General features: G+C 39.9%; 1 protein-coding gene across 1 annotated transcript in view; it reads right to left on the bottom strand.

The window, feature by feature from the left end:
* Positions 1 to 755: 755 nt before the first annotated feature.
* RALB (RAS like proto-oncogene B) overlaps positions 756 to 22,027 on the bottom strand; it is a 43,140-nt gene continuing 21,868 nt past the window's right edge. Inside the window, exons 2-5 of the mRNA XM_032840873.1 lie at positions 20,543 to 20,708; positions 12,018 to 12,226; positions 8,050 to 8,227; positions 756 to 2,328 (exon numbers count right to left, since the gene is read on the bottom strand). Of these exons, the coding sequence (XP_032696764.1) occupies positions 2,209 to 2,328; positions 8,050 to 8,227; positions 12,018 to 12,226; positions 20,543 to 20,656 (621 nt within the window). The 5' untranslated portion in view covers positions 20,657 to 20,708 and the 3' untranslated portion in view covers positions 756 to 2,208. The remainder of the gene's footprint in view (positions 2,329 to 8,049; positions 8,228 to 12,017; positions 12,227 to 20,542; positions 20,709 to 22,027) is intronic.

Raw genomic sequence — 22,027 nt, 5'->3', positions numbered from 1 at the left:
CATTTTCATTTATTTGTCTCCTACATCACTGGAGGATAAGCTCCAGGAGAACAGAGCTCTTGCCTACCTTGTTCAATACCACATCCCAGCACCGAGAACCGAGCCTGACACCAAATAGGTCCTCAAATATTTCTAGAATGAATGCTTTAGGAAAACAATGGTGGGCTCTTGGACACAATAGTTCATCATTTAGCAAGTAACAGTGTTTCAAATTTATAAGTAACATTGCATCCTTATTTTCCCATGTAAAAGAACCTCATATGTGTAAATTCTTTTGTTAGAAAGATACATTTCTGATTGCTATCAAGTTAAATATAATTTTAGAGATACAATAATAGCATACACCAAGAATAATCTCCGTAGCATGAAATAATTCATACCATCTTTAATATATTTGTACATCCTCCAAATCTACCTATTATTGACCACAACTGATATCAAACAGGTAGCAAACTATAATGAAAAGAAAAAGATTGTTTCAAAAACTTTGGGTGTGATTAACTTCAAGCTTTCAAATTTTACGAAGAAAGAGTAGTCTTCTCTCCCAAAGGAAAGATGAAGTTAAAATTACTGTTCATACTTAAACTATATTTCCCACAACCCAGTTCAAAGGATTAATTGAAACCAAATTTATCTGATAATACAGAACACTTAACAAGATCAATAATGAGTAAGTTACTGTCAGTTTCTCTAATACTTGCATTTTACCTGTATGACAAGAGGAGAAAATAAAAAGGCTGAAAACTTGAAAAAAGTGTTATTTGTCTGCTTTTTTTTTTTTTTATTAAAAAAGACCATGATTCTTTAGGAGGTGATACAAGATTGCTTTCCTTTCAGATCATAATTTCCACAATTTCTGTACTAACTATAAATTTGAATGGTTCCCACTCTCCCCACCCCAGTTCACTTTTGGCACCTATATGTGGAATATCACTTCCGAGAAATGGGGGAAAATGTGCTGAATACTGGGTCTAAGTACTCCTTTCCTGAGGAAAAATGTTCAGGTTGCTAAATTGAGAATATTGATACAAGAAAGCATAACAATATCTCAACAATAAAAGCCTTTTTCTAACCAACTCTAAGGCCATCTCAGAAGAAAATTATGTTAGAAGTAGTAGCCAATTCTCAGAGGTACAAGGGCAATGGCTTATCTTATCCTTTCCCTCTTCTCCTAAATTTAAATTTAGAATTACAGAGCAATTCTATGAGAGGTAGCAGAATGTCTGGCACAGGCTCCAGCTTCATGATTTGAGAATACAATTTCAACTCATCACATTCTTCAGAAGAACTCATTATACTGAAAAGAAATAAAAGAAGAGGCTCTCTTTATCTCTGAATGCAGAGAGGTTGAGCAGAAGGACAGATATTGGTTACCAGCAGAGGAGGAAGAGCCTAACCATGTCTGGCCATTAGGAAAGGATGTATCCCAAGATATATTCTTAATCTGATTAGAAAAGTGTGTCATTTATAAAGTATACCAGTCTTGAGTCCTCACTTGATCTGCTAAAAAGAAGCTTCTACATAAAAATCAGGATGCTACAGGAGAGAAATAGACAACACAGGCTATAATTGGCTGTTTAAATATGAAGAATTCAACTTCATTTTTCATATGGGTGAAGGGTTTATGAGCTTGTTACTGACCTATTTGGCCCAACTCATATTTGTTTTTATTTTTTTGCTGTGCTTCAGATCACAGGGTAGTGCCAAGAAACTTATCCCAAAAAATCTCTGAATTTTTATTAGAGCTTAATGGATTTTTTTGAGTACATCTGTTAAGCTGATGTGAGTTAGGGAGGTTCTTATCCTACCCTCTCCCCAAAACTTAATAAGACCTTTTCATTTCAAAATGGAAGACAGTGATGTTATAAAACTAGGGAGGGAAGTAAGATGCTATGACAGTACATTTCTTTTTAACAAACACTTATTTCTTACCTATACACTACATATGTGATTAAACTTTTGGGAGGGAGAAGAGGAGGGAGAAGGAAACTCCCAAAACCTCCTGACAAAGTAGCTGTTCCAATGCATGGACAAGGGCTTATTTCTTCTGCCAGCCACTGATTCACAAACATTTCCCCCATTTAAAGAAGTATGTGTGAATGAGGTTGGGGAGAGCAGGGAACACACCAGGAAGTCGACTATACTCTTCTCTTAATGAGCCCACCCCATGTCCTTAGCGGCGATCAACTTCATCCGCCATCTTGGTTTTCACAGTAAGCAACACCTTTCTTTAAAACTTTTCTTGTTCTTGCTGCTTTTCTTGCCATTCTTGTCTTTGTTCTCAGACATCTTTTTGGCTCTGATTTCTCTCATTAGATCAAAGAACACCTGGGTTGGGGAGGAAGGAGTGAAAAGAATAGGGAGGAAAAAGCCATTTAATGATTTCATGAAGTAATTCCACTAAGTAGGCTATGTAGTTACATTTTAAAGCATAAAGCAAACTTATTTTTATCAACTCTGTGCCAAAATTTGCATCAGACTTTCTAGCATCTCCAGTCACCGGGCAAGGTTAAGAATAGGAGTGTCTGCCACTGGGTACTTTCTTAGATACTACCATGTCCTCCTTATCATGACCTTATGAAGGTGGGAACATCATTATGCCCAACAGCTTCCCTGGCAAAACTAGAAGACTCAGAACATGGAGGGGTGGGGAGAAGGGGGATAAAGCATAAACAAACTCAGTCTCCTGCACCAGGAAACTGGGGAGATGGGGAGGAGAGACATGCTGTCCCACACACTCCCGCACCTATGCCCCTGCCCTCATTCTCAGGAACAGTCACTGTTCCATTCCTTGTGATGTTCACTGAAAGGAACTTTATCAAGAACTGATAGAAGGCTTGTCCTTTGAATGCCAGCATGTTATTCAGATACAAATTATCATTGGTCACAATAGTTTGGGTTTTGCCCTCTGCTACCAGCAATCATGCCAAAGTGCCAATGATACCCAAGCAGACAAAATATGCTTCCTACAAAGAAACATTTCAGATTTCTTGGAGGGAATGACGGAGACTAAAAGTGTGAGACTGAGGGTAGGCTTTAATCTTTGGATGTTCACACAAAACTACAAGCTCCTTTTGTTTTCATAGACATATCTTCTTGGTGAAAAGGAAGACCAACTTTCTGAGTGGGGGACTCCCTGTGCATCTACTACCAGCTCTGGGCACAGAAAAAGACCTTCTTCCTCCCAAAGTGACCTAAGCAGCCCACCCACCAGGGCAGCAGTGAATGGCTTCAGATGTTACAGCTTTTTCTTTTTGTTCTAACAGCAAAGGCAGGAGGGGAATGGAATGTGTCCAATTCAAAATGATGACGAAGTTGTTCATGGGCTGATCTTATCAACAGCCTCCCATCCTTTCGTGTAAATTGTTTACAAGTGAATACAATGCTGCCAGTCATAAGTTTCTGCTGGGTCCTGTTTGGCAGGTCAGGCTGGTCCAGTGGAGGAAGGGGCAATGGAAGGTGCCTGGCGACGGCCCCAACCACCAGCACCCTGTCAAAAAACTACATATCCATGGTTCCATGCCAAGAAAGCCTTCCTGGTTTTTTTTTTTTTTAATAAAATACAATGTCTGGATTTCCTGTGTGTTCCTACAACTAGGACACAAGTTAATAGAAAGAGATTTGGAATAGAACAGGAATCAACATAAGAATTGAGAAATAATATGAAGAAAAAATAGCTAACAAGTGAACATACTTCACGTCACAGACAGATTTATATTGTAGATGCTGCCAAAGTGCTTCTAAAGTGAATCCTTTCTGAGGAGAAGTAACAATGGACACCAGAAGATACAAAGAATTACAAGAGAATATTAAAAAACACTATGCCAACCAATTAAGACAACCTGAAAGAGATGAACAAATGCTTAGAAACATACAATATTCCAAAACAGGAAGAAAAAGAAAAATTTGAACAGACTGATCACTAGTAACAAAAATTGAACTGGTAACCAAAAAACTCCCAACAAACAAAAGTTAAGGACCAGATAACCTCACAGGTGAATTGCACCAAACATTAAAGAACAGTTAATACCTATTCTTCTCAAACTACTCCCCCAAAAAAATGAAAAGGAAGGAAAATTTCCAAATTCATTCTATGAGGCCAACATTGTCCACCAAAACCGGACAAAGATACCACAAAAAAAGAATACTATAGGAGCACCTGGGTGGCTCAGTCAGTTAAGCATCCTACTCTTGATTTAGACTCAAGTCATGATCTCAGGGTTGTGACATCGAGCCCACATAAGGTTCCATCGCTTTCGGCTCCATCGAGCTCGGCACTTAGTGGGGAGTCTCCTTGAGATGCTCTCTCTCTTCCCTCTGCCCCTCCCCCACGCTCTCTCTCAAATAAATAAATAAATCTTAAAAAGAAAACTACATGCCAATATCTGATAAACAGGTGCAAAAATCCTCAACAAAAGTATTAGCAAACTGAATTCGACAATACATTTAAAGGACCATTCACCACAATCAAGTGGGATTTATTCCAGAGATGTAAGAGTGGTTCAATATTTGCAAATCAATCACTGTGATACATCACATTAAAAAAGAGAAAGGATAAAAACCACATGATCATCTTTAAAGACCCAGAAAAAAATCATGTGACAAAATACAACAACTGTTCATGATAAAAACTGCCAACAAAATGGATTTAGAGGGAACATACCTCAATATGATAAAGGCCATATATGAAAAACCCACAGCTAACATCATACTCAATGGTGAAAAACTGAGAGCTTTTCCTTTATGATCAGGTACAAGAATGTCCACTCTCATCACTTTTATTCAAAATAGTACTGGAAATCCTAGCCACAGCAATCAGACAAGAAAGAAAAATAAAAGGCATACAAATTTAAAAAGAAGAAGTAAAATGGTCACTATCTACAGATGACATGATACTATGTATAGAAAACCCTAAAGATACCGCAAAAAAACCTATTAGAACGTATAAATAAATTCAGTAAAGTTATAGGTTACAAAATTAATACACAGAAATCTGTTGTGTTTCTATACACCAAAACTGAAGCAGCAGAAACAAGAATTAAGAAACCAATCCCATTTACAATTATACCAAAAAGAATAAAATACCTGAGAATAAATTTTATCAAGGAGGTAAAAGACCTATACTCTGAAAAATATAAGACATTGATAAAAGAAATTGAAGATGACAAAAACAAATAGAGAGGTATTTCGTGCTCACAGACTGGAAGAATTAAATAATAAAATGTCCATATTTACCAAAGCAATCTATAGATTCAGTGCGATCCCTATCAAAATACCAATAGCATTTTTCACAGAACTGAACAAATAATCATAAAATTTGTATGGAACCACAAAAGACTTTGAAGAGACAAATTAATCTGGGAGAAAGAATACAGCTGGAGGTATCACAATCCCAGATTTTAAGATATACTCCCAAAATAAACCATGATTATATGGCCAATTAATCTAAGACAAAGGAGGCAAGAATACATAACGGGGGAAAAAACCCGTCTTCTCAATAAATGATGTTGGGAAAACTGGACAGCCACATGCAAAAGAATGAAACAGGACCACTTTCTTACACCATACACAAAAATAAACTTGAAATAGACTAAAGACCTAAATCTGAGACCAGAAACCATAAAACTCATAAAAGGAAGAACATAGGCATGAGCACTGGGTGGTGTATGAAAGTGCTGAGTCACTGTGTTTGCATACCTGAAACTAATGTTACACTGCATGTTAACTACACTGGAATTTAAATAAAAACTTGAGGAAAAAAAAAACATGGGCAGTAATTTCTTGTACATCAGCCTTAGCCACATATTTATGGATCTGTCTCCTTGGGCAAGAGAAACAAAAGCAAAAATAAACTATCGGGACTATCCCAAAAGAAAAAGCTTTTGCACAAGGAAGGAAATCATCAACAAAAGAAAAAGAACCAATGAATGGGAGAAGATATTTATAAATCATATAGTCGATAAGGGGTTAATGTCCAAAATATATAAAGAACTTACACAACTCAACGACTAAAAACCAAATAATCTCATTAAAAAATGCACAAAGGACCCAAATAAACATTTTTCCAAAGAAGACGTAGAGACAACCAACAGGCATATGAAAAGACACATCACTCAGCCCCAGGGAAACGCAGATCAAAACCACAATGAGAGATCGCCTCTCACACCTGTCAGGTTGGCAACAAAAAGACAAGAAAGTAAGTGTTGATGAGAATGTGGAGAAAGGGGAATGCTTGTGCACTATGGGTGGAAATGTATAATGGTGCAGCCACTGTGGAAAAGCAGTATGGAGGTCCCTTAAAAAATTAAAAATAGAACTACTGTATGATCCAGTAATTGTACCACTGGGTATTCATCCAAAGAAAATGAAAACGCTAATTCAAAAAGATATATAGACCTGGTTTTTATATTTTTATAGTAGCATTATTTACAATAGCTAAATTATGGAAGCAACACAGGAGTCCATCAACAGATGGATGGATAAGGAAGATGTGGTACACACACACACACACACACACACACACACACACATAGGAATATTACTCAGCCATGAAAAAAGAATGGGCTTTTGCCATTTGTAACAACATGGATGGACCTACAGGGTACCATGCTAAGTGAAATAAGACAGAGAAAGACAAATACCATATGATTTCACTTGTATGTGGAATCTTAAGAAACAAACAAACCAAAACAGACTCTTAAATACAGAGAACAAACTGGTGGCTGCCAAAGGGGAGGAGGGTGGGATGATGGGTGAATTAGGTGACGGGAATTAAGAGGTCCAAACCGTCAGTTATGAAACAAATAAGTCACAGTGATGAAAAGCACAGCATAGGGCTTTTAGTCAGTAATACTGTAATAACACTGTATGGTGACAGATGGTGACCGCACTTATCGTAGTAAGCACTGAGTAATACACAGAATTGTTAAGTCAACTTGTCGTACACCTGAAATGAATATGACACTGTATGTCAATCATACTTAAATAACTTTTTTTTTTAATAAAATGAGTCCCTTCTAATGCCAAATTCTCAATGCCGATGTTCTTTTAGCATCACTTCAAGCTAAAGTAAGCTTGATTACCAATCTGTCCCTCGTCAGGGAAGAAGTAAAGGAGAATTATTTCCCCCTAAGAAAGAGCAACATAAGAGGCACTTTGGGGGATTCAGATGCTGTCGCGGATAGAGCAAAGCATATATAGCCACTGCAAGGAGGCCAAAGTGAAATGGGTTTGGATGTTCCAGGAGCAGGGATCGTGAAGGAAGAGCTAACAAGGTAAAGGTGAAGGAAAAGCCATATGTCTAAGGCTGTCTACTTGAACTGTGTGGCAACCACTCTGAACCTTAATTCTTAAAAACAAAAAAGCAAAACAAAACCAAAAACACACCCCAAAACCTAACGATAGCAATCACTGGTAGGTGGATTTTTAAAAATTGTCAACGTTCATCATTGTCCAGGTCGCCCTTTCATTGGCGTCAGAGATCTGAATGAGAAAGTATGCAGGGGATGGGTAAGAAAGAGAAGAGAAGAGAGATCCCTGGAGAGTTGATTCCTGAGAGTAAATGCTACTGAGAAGTTAAGTTATAAAGACAGAATACTTTGGCCCCGCCAGTGGCCGGCAAGGTGAAAAGAATGGTTCTGACCAATCAAGGACAGCAAATCAAGATACACCGTGTGTCTTGGGGGAAGTCCCTGAGAACCTGCTGAAGAACTTGACCCTGAAGAACAAGAGGCCATGGCAGATGAGAGCACAGGGAACTACTCGTGTCCACCCACACAGTCTGCATAAAGCCAGGGTCTCATCTCGCCATACTCCCGAGGGCCATGTCAGCGCTAAGCATGACATGTGAGAGGCTCCTGACAAAGTGAGAGGACTCTGCGTTTTTTTAACTCCAGGGTCAAACCCTCCCAGGGCTTCTCACCGTACTGGCTGAGACATTTGGAAAAGGCAGTCCTCCCCTACTTTGCATAAACGGTTCCCTCCAAACCAAACAGACGAGATGTCTACGTTCTGCTATTTCTAAGAAACACGCACAAAGTGCACACCTACCTTGTCCACATTGGCCCGTGTTTTAGCCGATGTCTCCACGTACTGCACGCCCCACTCCTCTGCTTTACTCCTAGCCTCTTCGATGGGCACCTGCCTCCGCTCCTCTAGGTCAGACTTGTTTCCCACGACAAGCAATGGAATTTTATCTTCTTCAGCCTTAACGCGGAGGATCTGTTCCCTGAGACAGCATCCAAACAAACAAAACCAAACAACAAAGCTAAGACAGCTAGAATAAGAATCAATTTCATTGATGCTTCTCAAATGAAAGGCTTTCCTAGGGCAGAAAAGCTTATTACGCTCAGGGCATGTTCCAAGGACACACTCCCTAGATCCTTCCATAAACGAGCCAAGTGTTTTCAAAGCCTGGTTCTCAGTTTGCCTGTATCAGAAGGATGTGGGACGCTCGTCCCAAACACAGAGATTTCTGGGGCCAACAGGAGTCCCACAGAAGTGATGTCTGATTAGGAGCCCAGGACTCTGCATTTCAACAGGGTCCCCCATTTATACTTAGGCACTTTTCTTTTAAGGAAAAGAACAACTTGGGAACCTCTGGGATAAAAACAAGGTACGAGAAGTATCTTCATACATAAAATGCTTAATAATTCCCCTTTTAAAATGGCATAATTACTTTGTGAGAATAACAGCCACAAAATCAGTGTTTTTCATAAGGAAGGCGGTGGTCCATTAGATTATGAAATCAGTTTCATGAGTCACAACTGTAATTTTTTTCCTCAGTGAAACAGAATATTATAGAATAGAATGGAACCATCAGGGGCGCCTGGGTGGCTCAGCGGGTTAAGCCTCTGCCTTCAGTTCAGGTCATGATCCCAGGGTCCTGGGATCCAGCCCCGCATCGGGCTCTCTGCTCAGCAGGGAGCCTGCCTCCCCCCTCTCTCTCTGCCTGCCTCTCTGCCTACTTGCGATTTCTGTCTGTCAAATAAATAAATAAAATCTTTAAAAAAAAAAAAAAAGAATGGAACCATCAGAAGGACTCTCGAGTATAAAAGTATGGTTTTGTGAACTTCTGTTTCAACCAAATCTGTATCTGTGTATGCCTCTGCTCCCCCAAAGATAGTTTGCATTTAGATACAGTAAATGTTACAGCCAATAGAACAGGGTTAGTTATGTTAAGGAGTAATCAGATTTTAGTGCATATTATGTTTCAACTACAAAATAAAAAAAGAAAAGAATCCAATTAAATTTTACCTCTACTAAAACTATCAGCTATCTAAAATTATTAATCAAAATCAAAATTAATTACACAAATTAAACATTCCACTCCATTATTTTGGTCCAGTAAAGACAATTCTACTTCTACATTTTAAAATATTCCAAAAAAAGAGCCCTTCAAAAGTGCATTTTGAGGAGCTCTGCATTGGTTTTATATGATAAAGGGTAACATTTCATAAAAATAAAAATATTTTAAATTTTTTCCATTAGAGTCCATTTAAGTATAAGCAAATATTTTAAGAAAAACAAAAAGGAAGAAAAGTGGATGTTTGAAAATTGCCTTTAGGTAGCTTTACTACGGGCTATATAGGTCAACAGAGGTCAAAGAACATACTACATTTATAAGTTAAATGATCAACACAACTATGAACAAGAAAAACTGACAGCTCTCTGACTCATTAGTCATGCACAGGTTTGTAAAATTACCTCATTAATAAACATATTAAATACAAAATGGGGGTACCAAGTCTGGTCTCTTATTACAAACTGATTTTTCTAGCTTATTTAATATTATCCAGGGAAAGTTTCAAGGAAGATAGAGCATATGAACGTTTTATGTCAGGATCTTCCCATAAATACAGAAATGCTACGTCTGAAAACTGCTAAGAGGCATAACGTGAGTTTAGCCACAAAGGGTCAGATACTCTACCTCCATTCTTCTGCTTCCAATGCCGTAAGAAACCTGGGCAGCCCTGTGACTTTTATCTGAATGTCCAGAGTTCAAGTCAGAAGAACTAACTTGCCCTTGTTTTTCTTTTAGGTAGTCATCTGTCCTTTTTCTTCTAAGGATCCCTGTTCTCACATAATGACCGAAACCCATCTCCCAAGATGAGATGAGACCCTGCTCCAAATCTCTGGGAACGCACGAATGGCGTGTGTGTGTGTGTGTGTGTGTGTGCACGCTCGTGCACATGCATGTGGGATGGCGTGGGGAGACAGGACGTCTGTTCTCGGGACAGGACTCTTCCACTGCCCATCATTTCCTTTCTTGGTGAATCATGGGGGTGATGGGAAATCAAAAGGCTCAGAATATGCAGGAAAATGAGGAAGTGTGTGCATCTGTCGTGTTTTATCCTCAAGGACAGATAAAAACAGGATTCTGTAGCTGCAAACACAATTTTATGAATACTGGGGCTATTCCCACATAGAGAAAACTCTAAGTATGTTGGGAAGTCTGAAAATTAATAGGACCACTCAGAAGAGTCCTGGTCACTTAACTGATCACCACGACTCACACTCTACAGTATCAGAGAATTTGGGTGTTCCACCTTTGAAGACTTGACACTAGGCAGCATGGTAATGGAGACCGACTTTGTTTACCTTCCACTCACTCTGCTGGTTTAGCTGGGATCACCCCTTGAGGCCTTCCTGGCTCACTGATGCCTCCCCCAAATCTTAGAGGGATATTTAGTTTCCTCATTCTTATTTTTGGTTGATTGCTCGATTTTTGACCAGAACTTGCTAAAGAATGGGAAAAAAAAAATCTTTCCCCCTTTCTTAGTTCCCTGTTAGACTCTAGATCTGGTTCTTAAAATCAAAAGTCAACTGGGCAGATACGTTTATAAGGCGAGTTGTCAAAAAATATATAATTGTGTAAGAGAAACAAAAAGCGTATGGGGTAAAAAGAGAAAGACATCCTTCCCATTAGAATTCCTCTTAGGATGATGCCTAACAGCTCACTGTTTCTTTATAATGAAATGAACTTAAGGTATCTTTAACTGCTGCATTTGAAATGAATTACAGCAGTTAATATTCTACTCGCTGTGTAAGTACCCCCCGCACACCCTGTGAGAAGGCTTGGGGACAGCACACAGAGCAGGTGGCCATGGTGTCTGCCCTGAAGGATTTACAGCCTAAAGTATCATTTCATTTCATCTCATCAACTAACAAGAGCATTTTCAGATAGAGAAACAGAATCTCTAGTGCTGAGTAAACTTGCCCAGGGTCACAAAAGTGCTAAGGGGCAGGGCAAGGATTCAAACCCAGATCCGTCAGATTCTAAGGCTGGGCTCTTTTCCACTCGCCTAGGCTAACAGTCCTTACAGTTGCAGCAAATGGTCATGCGGACCCACAGCTTGCAGTTTCCTGACAGTGTTTCATCAACCTCAAAATAGAGGAAAATGATTACTTTTCTGGCAAAATTATAAAAAAGATATGAACAGTTGGGGCGCCTGGGTGGCTCAGTGAGTTAAGCGACTGACTCCTCATTTCAGCTCAGGTCATAATCTCAGGGCCCTGGCCTCGAGCCCTGCATCAGGCTCTGTGCGCAGCAGGGAGTCTGCTTGAGATTCTCTCCCCTCACCCAGTGCCCCCGCCCCCGCGTGTGCACGCTCTCACTCGCTCACTGTCTCACTTGCTTTCTCTCTCAATACATAAAAAAAAATCTTTAAAAAAAAGTGAACGCATTAATCATTGTCCCTTAGGATTTATGTGAAAACAAAATTACAGGTTCTTGAGAATATGGAATGGCATTGTCCTCTCTAGGGAAAACAGATTCTTCAGGTAATTTATATTCAGAAATTATAAAACATGGCAACCCCAAGAGACTATAACAACTGGTGGACTATAATGTGCCAAGATTCAAGAAGTCGCAGAAAATTCTTTAGCGGAATTCTCCCTGATAATGAATTCAACCCTCTACTACTGTGCTCAGCCCCAAAGTCCTGCCAAGCTGAACCTGTGAGAAAGAAAGGCAAAAAGCCTCCCGGAGTCTGGAGTCTCTTTCACTTGAACCATACCTGAATTCGGCGGTTGCTGTAAATGATTCGTGTTCTGTGATTGAGAACACGAGGAGGAAACCTTCCCCGCTGCGGAAGTAGTTATCTCGAATGGCTGCGTAATCCTCTTGTCCAGCCGTGTCCAGAATATCTATCTGGACTTCTTCTCCATCAAGAACCACTTTCTTCCTGTAACTGTCAGCTTTCGTAGGTTCATAGTCTTCTACAAACTGAGGAAATAAGCAGCATTATCAGTAATGAACAAAGTTTTAAGGGAAAGAAGATCTGCCAAAAACATACATTTCAATATATGGGCACTTTGCCTCCAATCAACTGCATATTCACCGAGTGCCTGTCATTACCACACTACGTACAAAGCGTTATGAAATAAAAATCACTCCTCATATACCCCTTCTGTTCTTTATCGCTCTCAGCTCTGCCTCTTCTTATTTTGTTTTTAAACAGGAGCAGAAATTCCCATTTTGTAGATGAGGAGTCCAAGCACAGGGCAGAAAGAACACTTGGCAATATTATTCTCAGTATAAAATTATACAAACACGGGCAAGGGTGAGAAACAGAAGCTCTTATACATACTCAACAGAAGTATAAAACTCATCTGAAAAGTAATTTGGCAAAAGGGACTAAGAAGATTAAATATACACATAATGAAATATAAAAGTAAACCCCTCAAGCACCAGAAGAAAACATGGGTGAAATCCTTTTATTACCTTGAAGTAGGGAAGGCCTTTTTAACTATGACTCAAAATCCAGAAGCCATGTAAGAAAAAATCGATAAATTAGACTACATAAAAAATGTTAAAAACTTCCGTATGGCATAACACACTATAAAAAAAGACAAATGACAAACAGAGGGAAAGTATTTGAACCCACATCACAAAGAGCTATGTTTAAACAGTTCTTAGAAACAGAGAGAAAAAAAGATCAACAATCCAATGGGGAAAAGTGGCAACAGACATAAACAATTCACAGAAAAATAAATACATACAATGTTAAACATACGAAAAGATGTTCATCCTCACTTAATAGAGAATGGAAGTTGTTAACTACGTGGAGACACCATTTGTCACCTACCAGACTGGCAAAACCCCACCGTCGGACAACACACTCTGGGGAAAAGGCCCGCTTGTACACGGCTGGTGGGAGGAGAGAACAGTGCAGTCTTTATGGGGATGAATTTGGCAAAATCTAAGAGCACTGGAGTAGCACTCACCCTGGGTCCCAGCCACCCGGCTTCTAGGAATCTAATCTACAGCAACATACAAGGTGATCCCTGTGGCACCGTGAGTGACAGCAAATGATTAATCACCACCCAAACGCCCAGCAACAGGCGCCCACCAATGGAATACTATGCAGCTATAAAAAATGACAAAGAGAACTATGTACAGATACAGAAAGATCTCCAGATTAGAACAGTCTACCTTGTGCACAAGTAAAGAAGTAAAGTAGGGAGAATAAAGAATAAGAAATGTGTGTGTGCGTACAGTGGTTGTTTGTGTATGTGTATACATATCTTAATAGGTACGTATATGCATTATCTATGTTGTTAGGCATTTGCCAAAAAGATACCCTGGAAAGATAAATAAAACAAATTTAAAAGCTGTGAAACAGAGAGACTGAAGCAAATGAACCTAAATGAATATTAAATTGGTAATAGAGCCAAACAGAGAAAGAATTAATTCAAGAGACTTTAGCACAGAATATTTTGATTTTGTGTCCCACAAAAAGAGACTAAGGACAAAAGAATTTCAAATAAATGCTGAAGTTCCCTCGGTGCTTGTATTACTGAGTAATGATGATATTAATATTTCAAAGCTCTTTTCTTTTCATTGTGGTAGACATCAAGTAAGTAATTATCTTAATGATGTCAGAAGTGTAGATGTTTAAGAAAAAACTAAATTAATGACAGCAATGTACTATCAAAATTGAATTAGTGCTGGTTAGGCAGATTCCCACATGCAAAAGAATGAAGTTAGACCAATACTACACATCACATACAAAAATTAACTGAAAATGAGTCAAGACTGAAAAGTAAGAGCTAAAACCCCAAAACCCTAAGAGGAAAACATTGGTGTAAATCTTTATGACCTTGGATTTGGCAATGTGTTCTCAGATAAGACATCAAAAGCACAAATGGACTTCATCAAAATTTAAAGCTTTCATGCTTCAAAAGACAGCATCAAGAAAGTGAAAAGATAACCCATAAAATGAGAGAAAAAATTTATTAATCATATATCTAATAAGGGACTTATATTCCAAAAACATAAAATACTCTTAAAATTTAACAATAAAAAGACAAATAACCCAATTAAAAAATACAGAAAGGACCCAAATAAACATTTCTCCAAAGATGATATACAAATGGCCAATAAGTACATCAAACAAGGCCCAACATCATTAGTCATCGGAGAAATGTAAATCAGAACCACAATGAGATACCACTTCATACCTACTAGGATATATAATCAAAAAGAGACAATGGTAAGTGTTGACAAGGATATGGAAAAATTGAAACCCTCATACATTGCTTATAGGATTATAAAATGGTGCACATGCTATGGAAAACAGCTTTGCCATTCCCAAAAAGTTATACGTACAGTTACCATAAGACCCAGCAAGTTTTATGCCTCAATATATTTATGCAAGAGAATTTAAGACATAGGTCTACACAAAAATTTATACACAAATGTTCATAGCAATGTTATTCAAAATAGCCAAAGAAGCAGACACAATCCAAATATCTATCAATTGATGAAGGCATAAACAAAATATAGCATGTCCAGACAATGGAATATTATTCCATGATAAAAAGGAATGAAGTACTGGGGCACCTGAGTGATTCAGTCAGTTAAGTGTCCAACCCCTGATTTCAGCTCAGGTCATGATCTCAGCATCATGAGATAGAGCCTCACACTGGGCTCCATCCTTGCTGGGTGTGGAGTCTGCTTAAGATTCTCTCTCTCCCTCTGCCCTTCCCCCCACTTGAGTGCATGCATGCACACGTGCTCTATTTCAAGTAAATAAATAAGAATCCAAAAAAAAGGAAAGGGCGCCTGGGTGGCTCAATCAGTTGAGCATCTGCCTTCGGCTCAAATCATGATCTCAGGGTCCTGAGATCAAGTCCCACATCAGGCTCCCTGCTCAGTGGGGAGTCTGCTTCTCCGTCTCCCTGTCCTGCCGTGCCCCACTCCATGCTCACTCGCTCTCTCAAATAAATAGAAATCTTCTAAAAAAAAAAAAAAAAAAGGAACAAAGCACAGATACAAGTTACAATATGGTGAGCTTTCAAGACATTATGCAAAGTGAAAGAAGCCAGATCTATAAAGATTATATATTATATGATTCGATTTATATGAAATGTCTACATAGGCAAATCCATAAGAATAGAAAGTGGTTATCAAGGACGAGGAGTGGAAGCAGGGGAGGCAGTAATGAGGAAAGTGTTAATATGTAGGGTGTTTCTTTTTTTTTTCTTTTTTTTGAGAAAATTGTTCTAAAATTATATAGTGATGGTTGCACTTCTGTGCGAATATATTAAAGTCATTGAATTGACTTGTGAATCACACTTGAAAAGGGTCAATATCCTGGCATGTGAATTATACCTTAATAAACTATAATTTAAATTTTTAAAATTTGTTTTTTTAAAGGTTTTTATTTATTTGACAGAGAGAGCAAGCAAGGGAGAGAACACAAGCAGGGGAAGCAGGAGACGGAGAAGCAGGTTCCCCACTGAGCAGGGACCCCCAATGTGGAACTTGATCCCAGGACCCTGAGATCATGACCTGAGCCAAAGGCAGACACTTAAGCCACTAAGCCACCCAGGTGCCCCTAAATTTTAAAAATTTAAAAATTGAACTGAAATTATCAATTTGAACTTATGGGCCCTTTGAAGAATACCCTTAAAAAGAGCCTCATGGCTGGGTGTCTCAGTGGGTTAAGCCTCTGCCTTCAGCTCGGGTCATGATCTCAGGGTCCTGGGATCGAGCCCCGCATTGGGCTCTCTGCTCAGCAGGGAGCCTGCTTCCCCCTCTCTTTCTGCCTGACTCTCTGCCTACTTGTGATCTCTCTGTCAAATAAATAAATAAAATCTTTAGGGAAAGAAAAAAGAGCCTCATACTGGGGCACCCAGGTGGCTCAGTTGGTTAAGACTCCAACTCTTGATTTCAGCTCAGGTCATGATCTCAGGGTTGTGAGATCAAGCTCTGCATGGGGCTCTGTGCTCAGCAGGGAGTCTGCTTCTCTCTCTCTCCCCCCGACCCCTCCCCCCACTTGCACACATCCTCTCTCTAAAATAAATCTTTTTTTAAAAAATAGCTTCATGCTGCCAATTAAAAGCCACTGGTTCTTCAAGTGATTTTAAATTTCAAAACAAAAAACAAAACAATTTTTAGTATTAGGTTCTTAAGTTTGTACTAACAGTATCTTAAAATATATAATATGTGAAAATTGACCTATGCTCACACAGTGTCCTTTTAACTCCTTTCCAAAGAGACAAATCCATGACCCCAAAAAAAGCCCACCACCCTCTGCAAATCTCTGAATATCATCATAAAGCATCTCAATTGTTTATTTCTGAGCTTTCAAGGTCAAAACAGCAAGAGTTCCAGGGACTCCCGGAACGCGGGAAATCAGATGTCCTGATACGACGGCATACCTCTATGCCAGGAAAGGTGTGCAGATTATTAGAACACGGATTGCAATCTTGATGTTTTCTTTTTTCCACTAGAAACAGGAAATCCCTACAGTCTTGGTATCTGCTAAGATGATCCAGGCCTTGCAAGGCTGTGTGTGATTCAGTTTCATATGCCCAAGACACACAAAACTAAGACAAACTTCATGGAGACCCCCTTCTTATTGAGCATGACTCAGCCAGCCACTGAGCCAGCCACTGACAGTCTAAAGAGTATAAGAGATCAAAGATAAAAAGGTTAAGATCCCCCTTCAATTTTTCTCAAAGTCAGAACTTAGCCAAAAATACACCTTCTGGAACCACTGTTCCTCACATAATCCAATTTTCACAACAATTTTTGCCATAATCTTGATTTTTTTTTTAACTTGGGGTAAAGCACAGGACCAAGAACAAAGAACGTTGGTAGCCCGTGAGACTTTAGATAACTGGCATCCCCGAGCGCAGAACCCAGTTTCCTCATCTGGGAAATCAGGCTTGACTAGCTCATGTCTCAGGCAGAAGTCGCCACACTTGTCCATATGTCGGAAACTCCAAGAGCTTCTTAAAAAGAAAGATTCCCATTTTCAAATCTAGAAATAGTATCCAGAAGGTGTTTTTTTTACAAAGTTCCCCCCAGGAGATTCTGTGATCAGCTAAGTTTGGGAATCACTGCTAAGGTTTCTTCAAGCTCCAAAATTATGATTCTGGATCTCTACTGCCCAATATAATAGCCATTAGGCACACGTCATGGAGCTCAGGAGCCACACATGTGGACAGCATAAATACAGAACATTTTCACCATGGTAGAAGATTCTAGAAGACAGCACTATTTTAGAAAATCAATTAAAGACTTCTCCAAACATACATTGCTTCATCTCTACGCTTTGCTTACTCTGATTTTATGTTATCATTTTTTCAACAACTGCTGCTCTCCAGTCCTCAAATATGATAGCCCAAGAAAAAAACAGACTAAGATCAAGCCCAGGTTTCCGTGTTTTCTCTGAAGATACTGGAAAAAGGGGGCAAAAGTCTTCTGCATGCATCTTTTCCCCTCCCTCTTACCATACGCACACACAAACATACATAACAAAAACACAAATCCCGATGTGACTCTCCTACTTCATCTCGTAGAGTGTCAGCAGCCCTGCTATTGACAAGACTATCTGCACTGGAGAATTTGTTGTTGTGGGATCTCTCCTGTGTGCCGCAGGTTGCTTAGCACCATCCCTGGCCTCTACCAAGTAGGTGCTAGTAGCACCGGTCCTCTCGTTGGGACATCCATAAATATCTCCAGACATTGTCAGTGATTCCCTGGGGGGACAAAATCCCCTTCTTCATCTCAATTAACAAGCTATTCCTCTAATCCTATCTCCATCTTAACTCTTCTCCTCACCCTCTCTTCCTCCCAGACTCCCACAGAAGAAAAATTAAGGAATTTTTAGTAAGCAAATTATGTTATCAAGCAGAAACAAAAACTTCCAAAGCCATCTTCAAGACATGCCCCACCTCTTTCATGCAAAAAAACATTCTGAGTAAATCAAGCAGATTCCACGAGACTTCCCCACTTTGGCCCCTAGTACAAGATAAAGAGAAGCAAACATCAAAAGACAAATGTTTCTCATTGTGAGATATAGGGAGGGAATAAACCAGGAGGAAATCAAGGTCTGAAGCTTATTCATCTTTTTTAAGGACAGAATATAAAATGACTCATATAATATGGGATACAAAAGTGAATATCTAGAGTGGGAAAAGAAATCATAATCCATTATAAATTTTTTTAAATGGACAACTACTATGGCAAATATACCCTCAGGGGACCCTCAGTAAGTCATGCCCTGGTAAGATGCTCTCCCCTTAAATACAGAGGAATCTGTGACTGGCTTCTAACCAATGGACTATGGCAATGGCCACAAGATCACCCTGTGATTTCATTTGCTTATATAAGAATCTGTCTTAGCTAATCAGAGAGACATTCCTACTGGCCCTGAAGAAGCGGCTGCCTTCGTATGAACTACCTATGGAAAGGGCCTGGTAGCAAGGACCTATGGGCCTCCAACCCACATTTGCAAGAAACCAAACTCCGTCAGCACCCAGAGTGTGGAAGAGGACCCAAGCCTCAGCTGAGCTCACAGCCACAGATGACACTGCTGCAGCCTTGTGGGACCCCAAGAATAGCACCCAGGTAAGCCATGCCAGACCCCTGGAAACTAGATAACAAATGTGTGTTGTTTGAGGCTGCTACATTTGTAGGAATTTGTTACATGGCAACAGAAAACCAATACAAGGGGCTCCTGGGTGGCTCATTCAGTTAAGCATCCGCCTTTGGCTCAGGTCATGATCCCAGGGTTCTGGGATCAAACTCTGCTTCTCCCTCTCCCTCTGCCTGCTGCTCCCCCTGCTTGTACTCTCTCTCTCTCTCTCTGTCAAATAAATAAATAAAATCTTTAAGGAAAAAAAAGGAAAACAATACAAATACTACTTATATCACAAAATCCAGCAAAAAAACATTTTTGCTAATTAACTGCCTGGCATCTCTCTAGCATACCTTCCTGTTGGTTTGTTTGCCGCATACTCTGATGATCTTACCAGACATGCCAGTGATTCTGTACTACTTCCTATAATGAATAAAAACACAATTTAGTCTGTCCTCCAGCATAATCAGTCCAAATTTCTCTTTTCTTGAAAGTTTAGAAGGGTTTTTTGCAGCTTCACAATGACTTGACATCACTAGTCATAAAAGCTGTAGGACTATTGTCAAATTTAGGAAACCTCTACTGAATTTCCCTGTAAGAAGCTGTAAGATCTGGAAGAACCTTCCAGACCAGTTTCCAGACCAGCTCTGTATGTCTCGACGCTTGTGTCTCCTCCACAGCCCACACATTTTCAGAGTCAGGTGCCACAGGACAACATCCACACCACGATATACTCCTGGCTCTGTATCTCATGTCACAGTGCCAGGTGAGTTAGCAGACTAGGTGGTGGCCATATTCCTGGAAGCTATGCCAACAGTGGGACAGCTGGTAACAACCACATGCCAAAGTGACTCCAAACCACATAAATATATTCCACTAATTCCCAGCTAACAGTATCCCTACTCCACTTCCCTAAGCTAGATCCCCAAAATGGTCATTGCCACACCAATACCATCCAACATCAGCGGAAACTGGACAGAGGGCAAGTCTAGGGAAAACAGATAACAATCTTAACCAACTGTGGCTACAGGTCGCTTCTGTTTGCAAATCTTGTAAAGCACACACCCTTGTGAACAGAATGCAAGCTCTCGTTAGAACACTCTGCCTGTAATACCAGCCAATGGCCATCAGGCAGGGATGTTTGTTGCCACAGAAATCAAAACTGTTGTCACACTGGACTCGGCACCAGCTCTATTATCTACATTAAATGATACCAATTTCAGGCAAGGATGGTTCAAGCTTCCCTTTGCTGTGTGGAAGAAGTAGAGAGAATTGGATGTCTATCACTCGGGGAAAGACTGTCTTACGACAACTTAGCTCCCTTCAATATCTCCCCAAATTGACTGTTACAAAGCTAAGTATCTGATCTGTTCTTTAGAAACAGCCTCCTCCCTTGTGTCAGAAAGAAATCATAAAGGATGATGGAAATCATGCAAGCAGGGACCCCTCACATCCCTGCCACATTTGAAATTACTTACCAAAAATCAGGAACCCAGGTCTTATGCTGGTTAGACTCCCCCAGGAAGCTATTCAGAAAACCAAGTTAACACAAATTTTCCCATGATCCTGCATGCGTGTGGGGCAATGAGCACATGGACAGAGTTGGAAAAGGGACATTGTTACAGCAGACTCGATGATGAAAGCCATCTGTGCCTGGTATGTCTTACCTCATCATACATGAACTGAAGCGTCAGGGCTGACTTGCCAACCCCTCCACTGCCAACCATGATCACCTTGTGAAGGGCCAAGGAGCTCTGGCCCTTACTCTTGTTTGCGGCCATCCTGCTGGTTTTCTGAGGTTGCAACACACGAAGAGAGCTGCTAGTTGAAGAGCTGCCAATGAAGAAGACAAAGACTTAGAAGCAGTTTGATTTCTACCAACTAAAAATCAAATGAAATCCACATGCCCCAGAAAAGCCTAACCCAGACATTCCAACAGAGAAATAAATCTTCTAGGTTCCACACAGAGATAAAACAACCCCTTCAACAACCCTGCAAGTCACGTAGCACAGCAGAGCCAGAGAGAAAGCAGGACAGAAAGTGGGAAAAAATAGGTATGCACATCCAATGCCTGCATCACTGGGGTGGGTAGGAAAGGACAACCTGCCACCAGAAATCAATATATCCTCAAAAGTGCTTCACTGAAGTGGAGTGACCAGAGAGCTCCCACTTTCCACCCCTACCTCAAGTCATCTGGTACCCCAGAGAACACCAGCACTCAGGAACCTCTGCCTCTACCTCTTTATTCTACTCCTCACCACACTTGGACCTCTACCTCCCAGCACAGTCACTCACAGAGACCCCCACATGGGCCAAGGATGATGGGCTTGGGAAAGGGATGAATAAATGCAGTTTTTATAATAAGTATCCCTTTGTGGCACATGACAGAGTTAAGAGAAGGAACTAAATTATTTTCTCCAAGTGTATTTAAGGTGGTAAATTAAAATGAGTTAAACTTCCCTATAATAACAATTGATAAGTCAAAATCAGTTTAACATCAGATGTGAGATATAAAGAGACAAGAATCTCTGGTATTAGTGGGAAGATAAAATTTTCCAAATAAGTAAATTTAACAAATATCTGGAACTTACTTTAACCCCAGTGCCAATTTTTATTTTAACTAATGTGTATGGAAAAACCATTTCACATATACCACAGGGTAAGGAAAAGGATATGGGGCTGGGCATCTCATGGGCTTGAGCCTGAGTCTGTCATTTGTGAGCTGTGAGACTTAGAACTACTTTTCTCCAAGCCAATTTTCTTACCTGCCAAAACGAACCACCCCCTACCTTGCAGGATTCTCCTGAGGATTAAATGAGACAACATATGTGAACAACCTAAGCACTGTGCCTAGCACCCAGGAGGAACTTAATAAAGGTTGATTTCCTTCCTAGCAAATTCTAGCTTTTTAAAATTTTTAATTTTTTTTCTAATTACAAAATGACAGGCTCCTATTTCTATTACTGTTGACCGGGTAACTTGAAAGCATCAGCGCTAGAACAATAAATTAATACACACAGCACACACATAAATCATCCAGGCACAATAAAACAACATTGCTTTAGATCAGTGGCTTCCATCCTTGGCTGCACAATGGAAATCACCTGTGGAGCTTTAAAAACATCCTGAGGCATGGGTCCCACCCCGGAGCT

Source organism: Lontra canadensis, unplaced genomic scaffold (genome assembly GCF_010015895.1).
Source record: "Lontra canadensis isolate GAN:19392208 unplaced genomic scaffold, GSC_riverotter_1.0 scaffold117, whole genome shotgun sequence".
Lineage (NCBI taxonomy): Eukaryota > Metazoa > Chordata > Mammalia > Carnivora > Mustelidae > Lontra > Lontra canadensis.
Note: the sequence above shows the minus strand (reverse complement) of the source record. Positions and strands in the feature narration are given on the sequence as shown.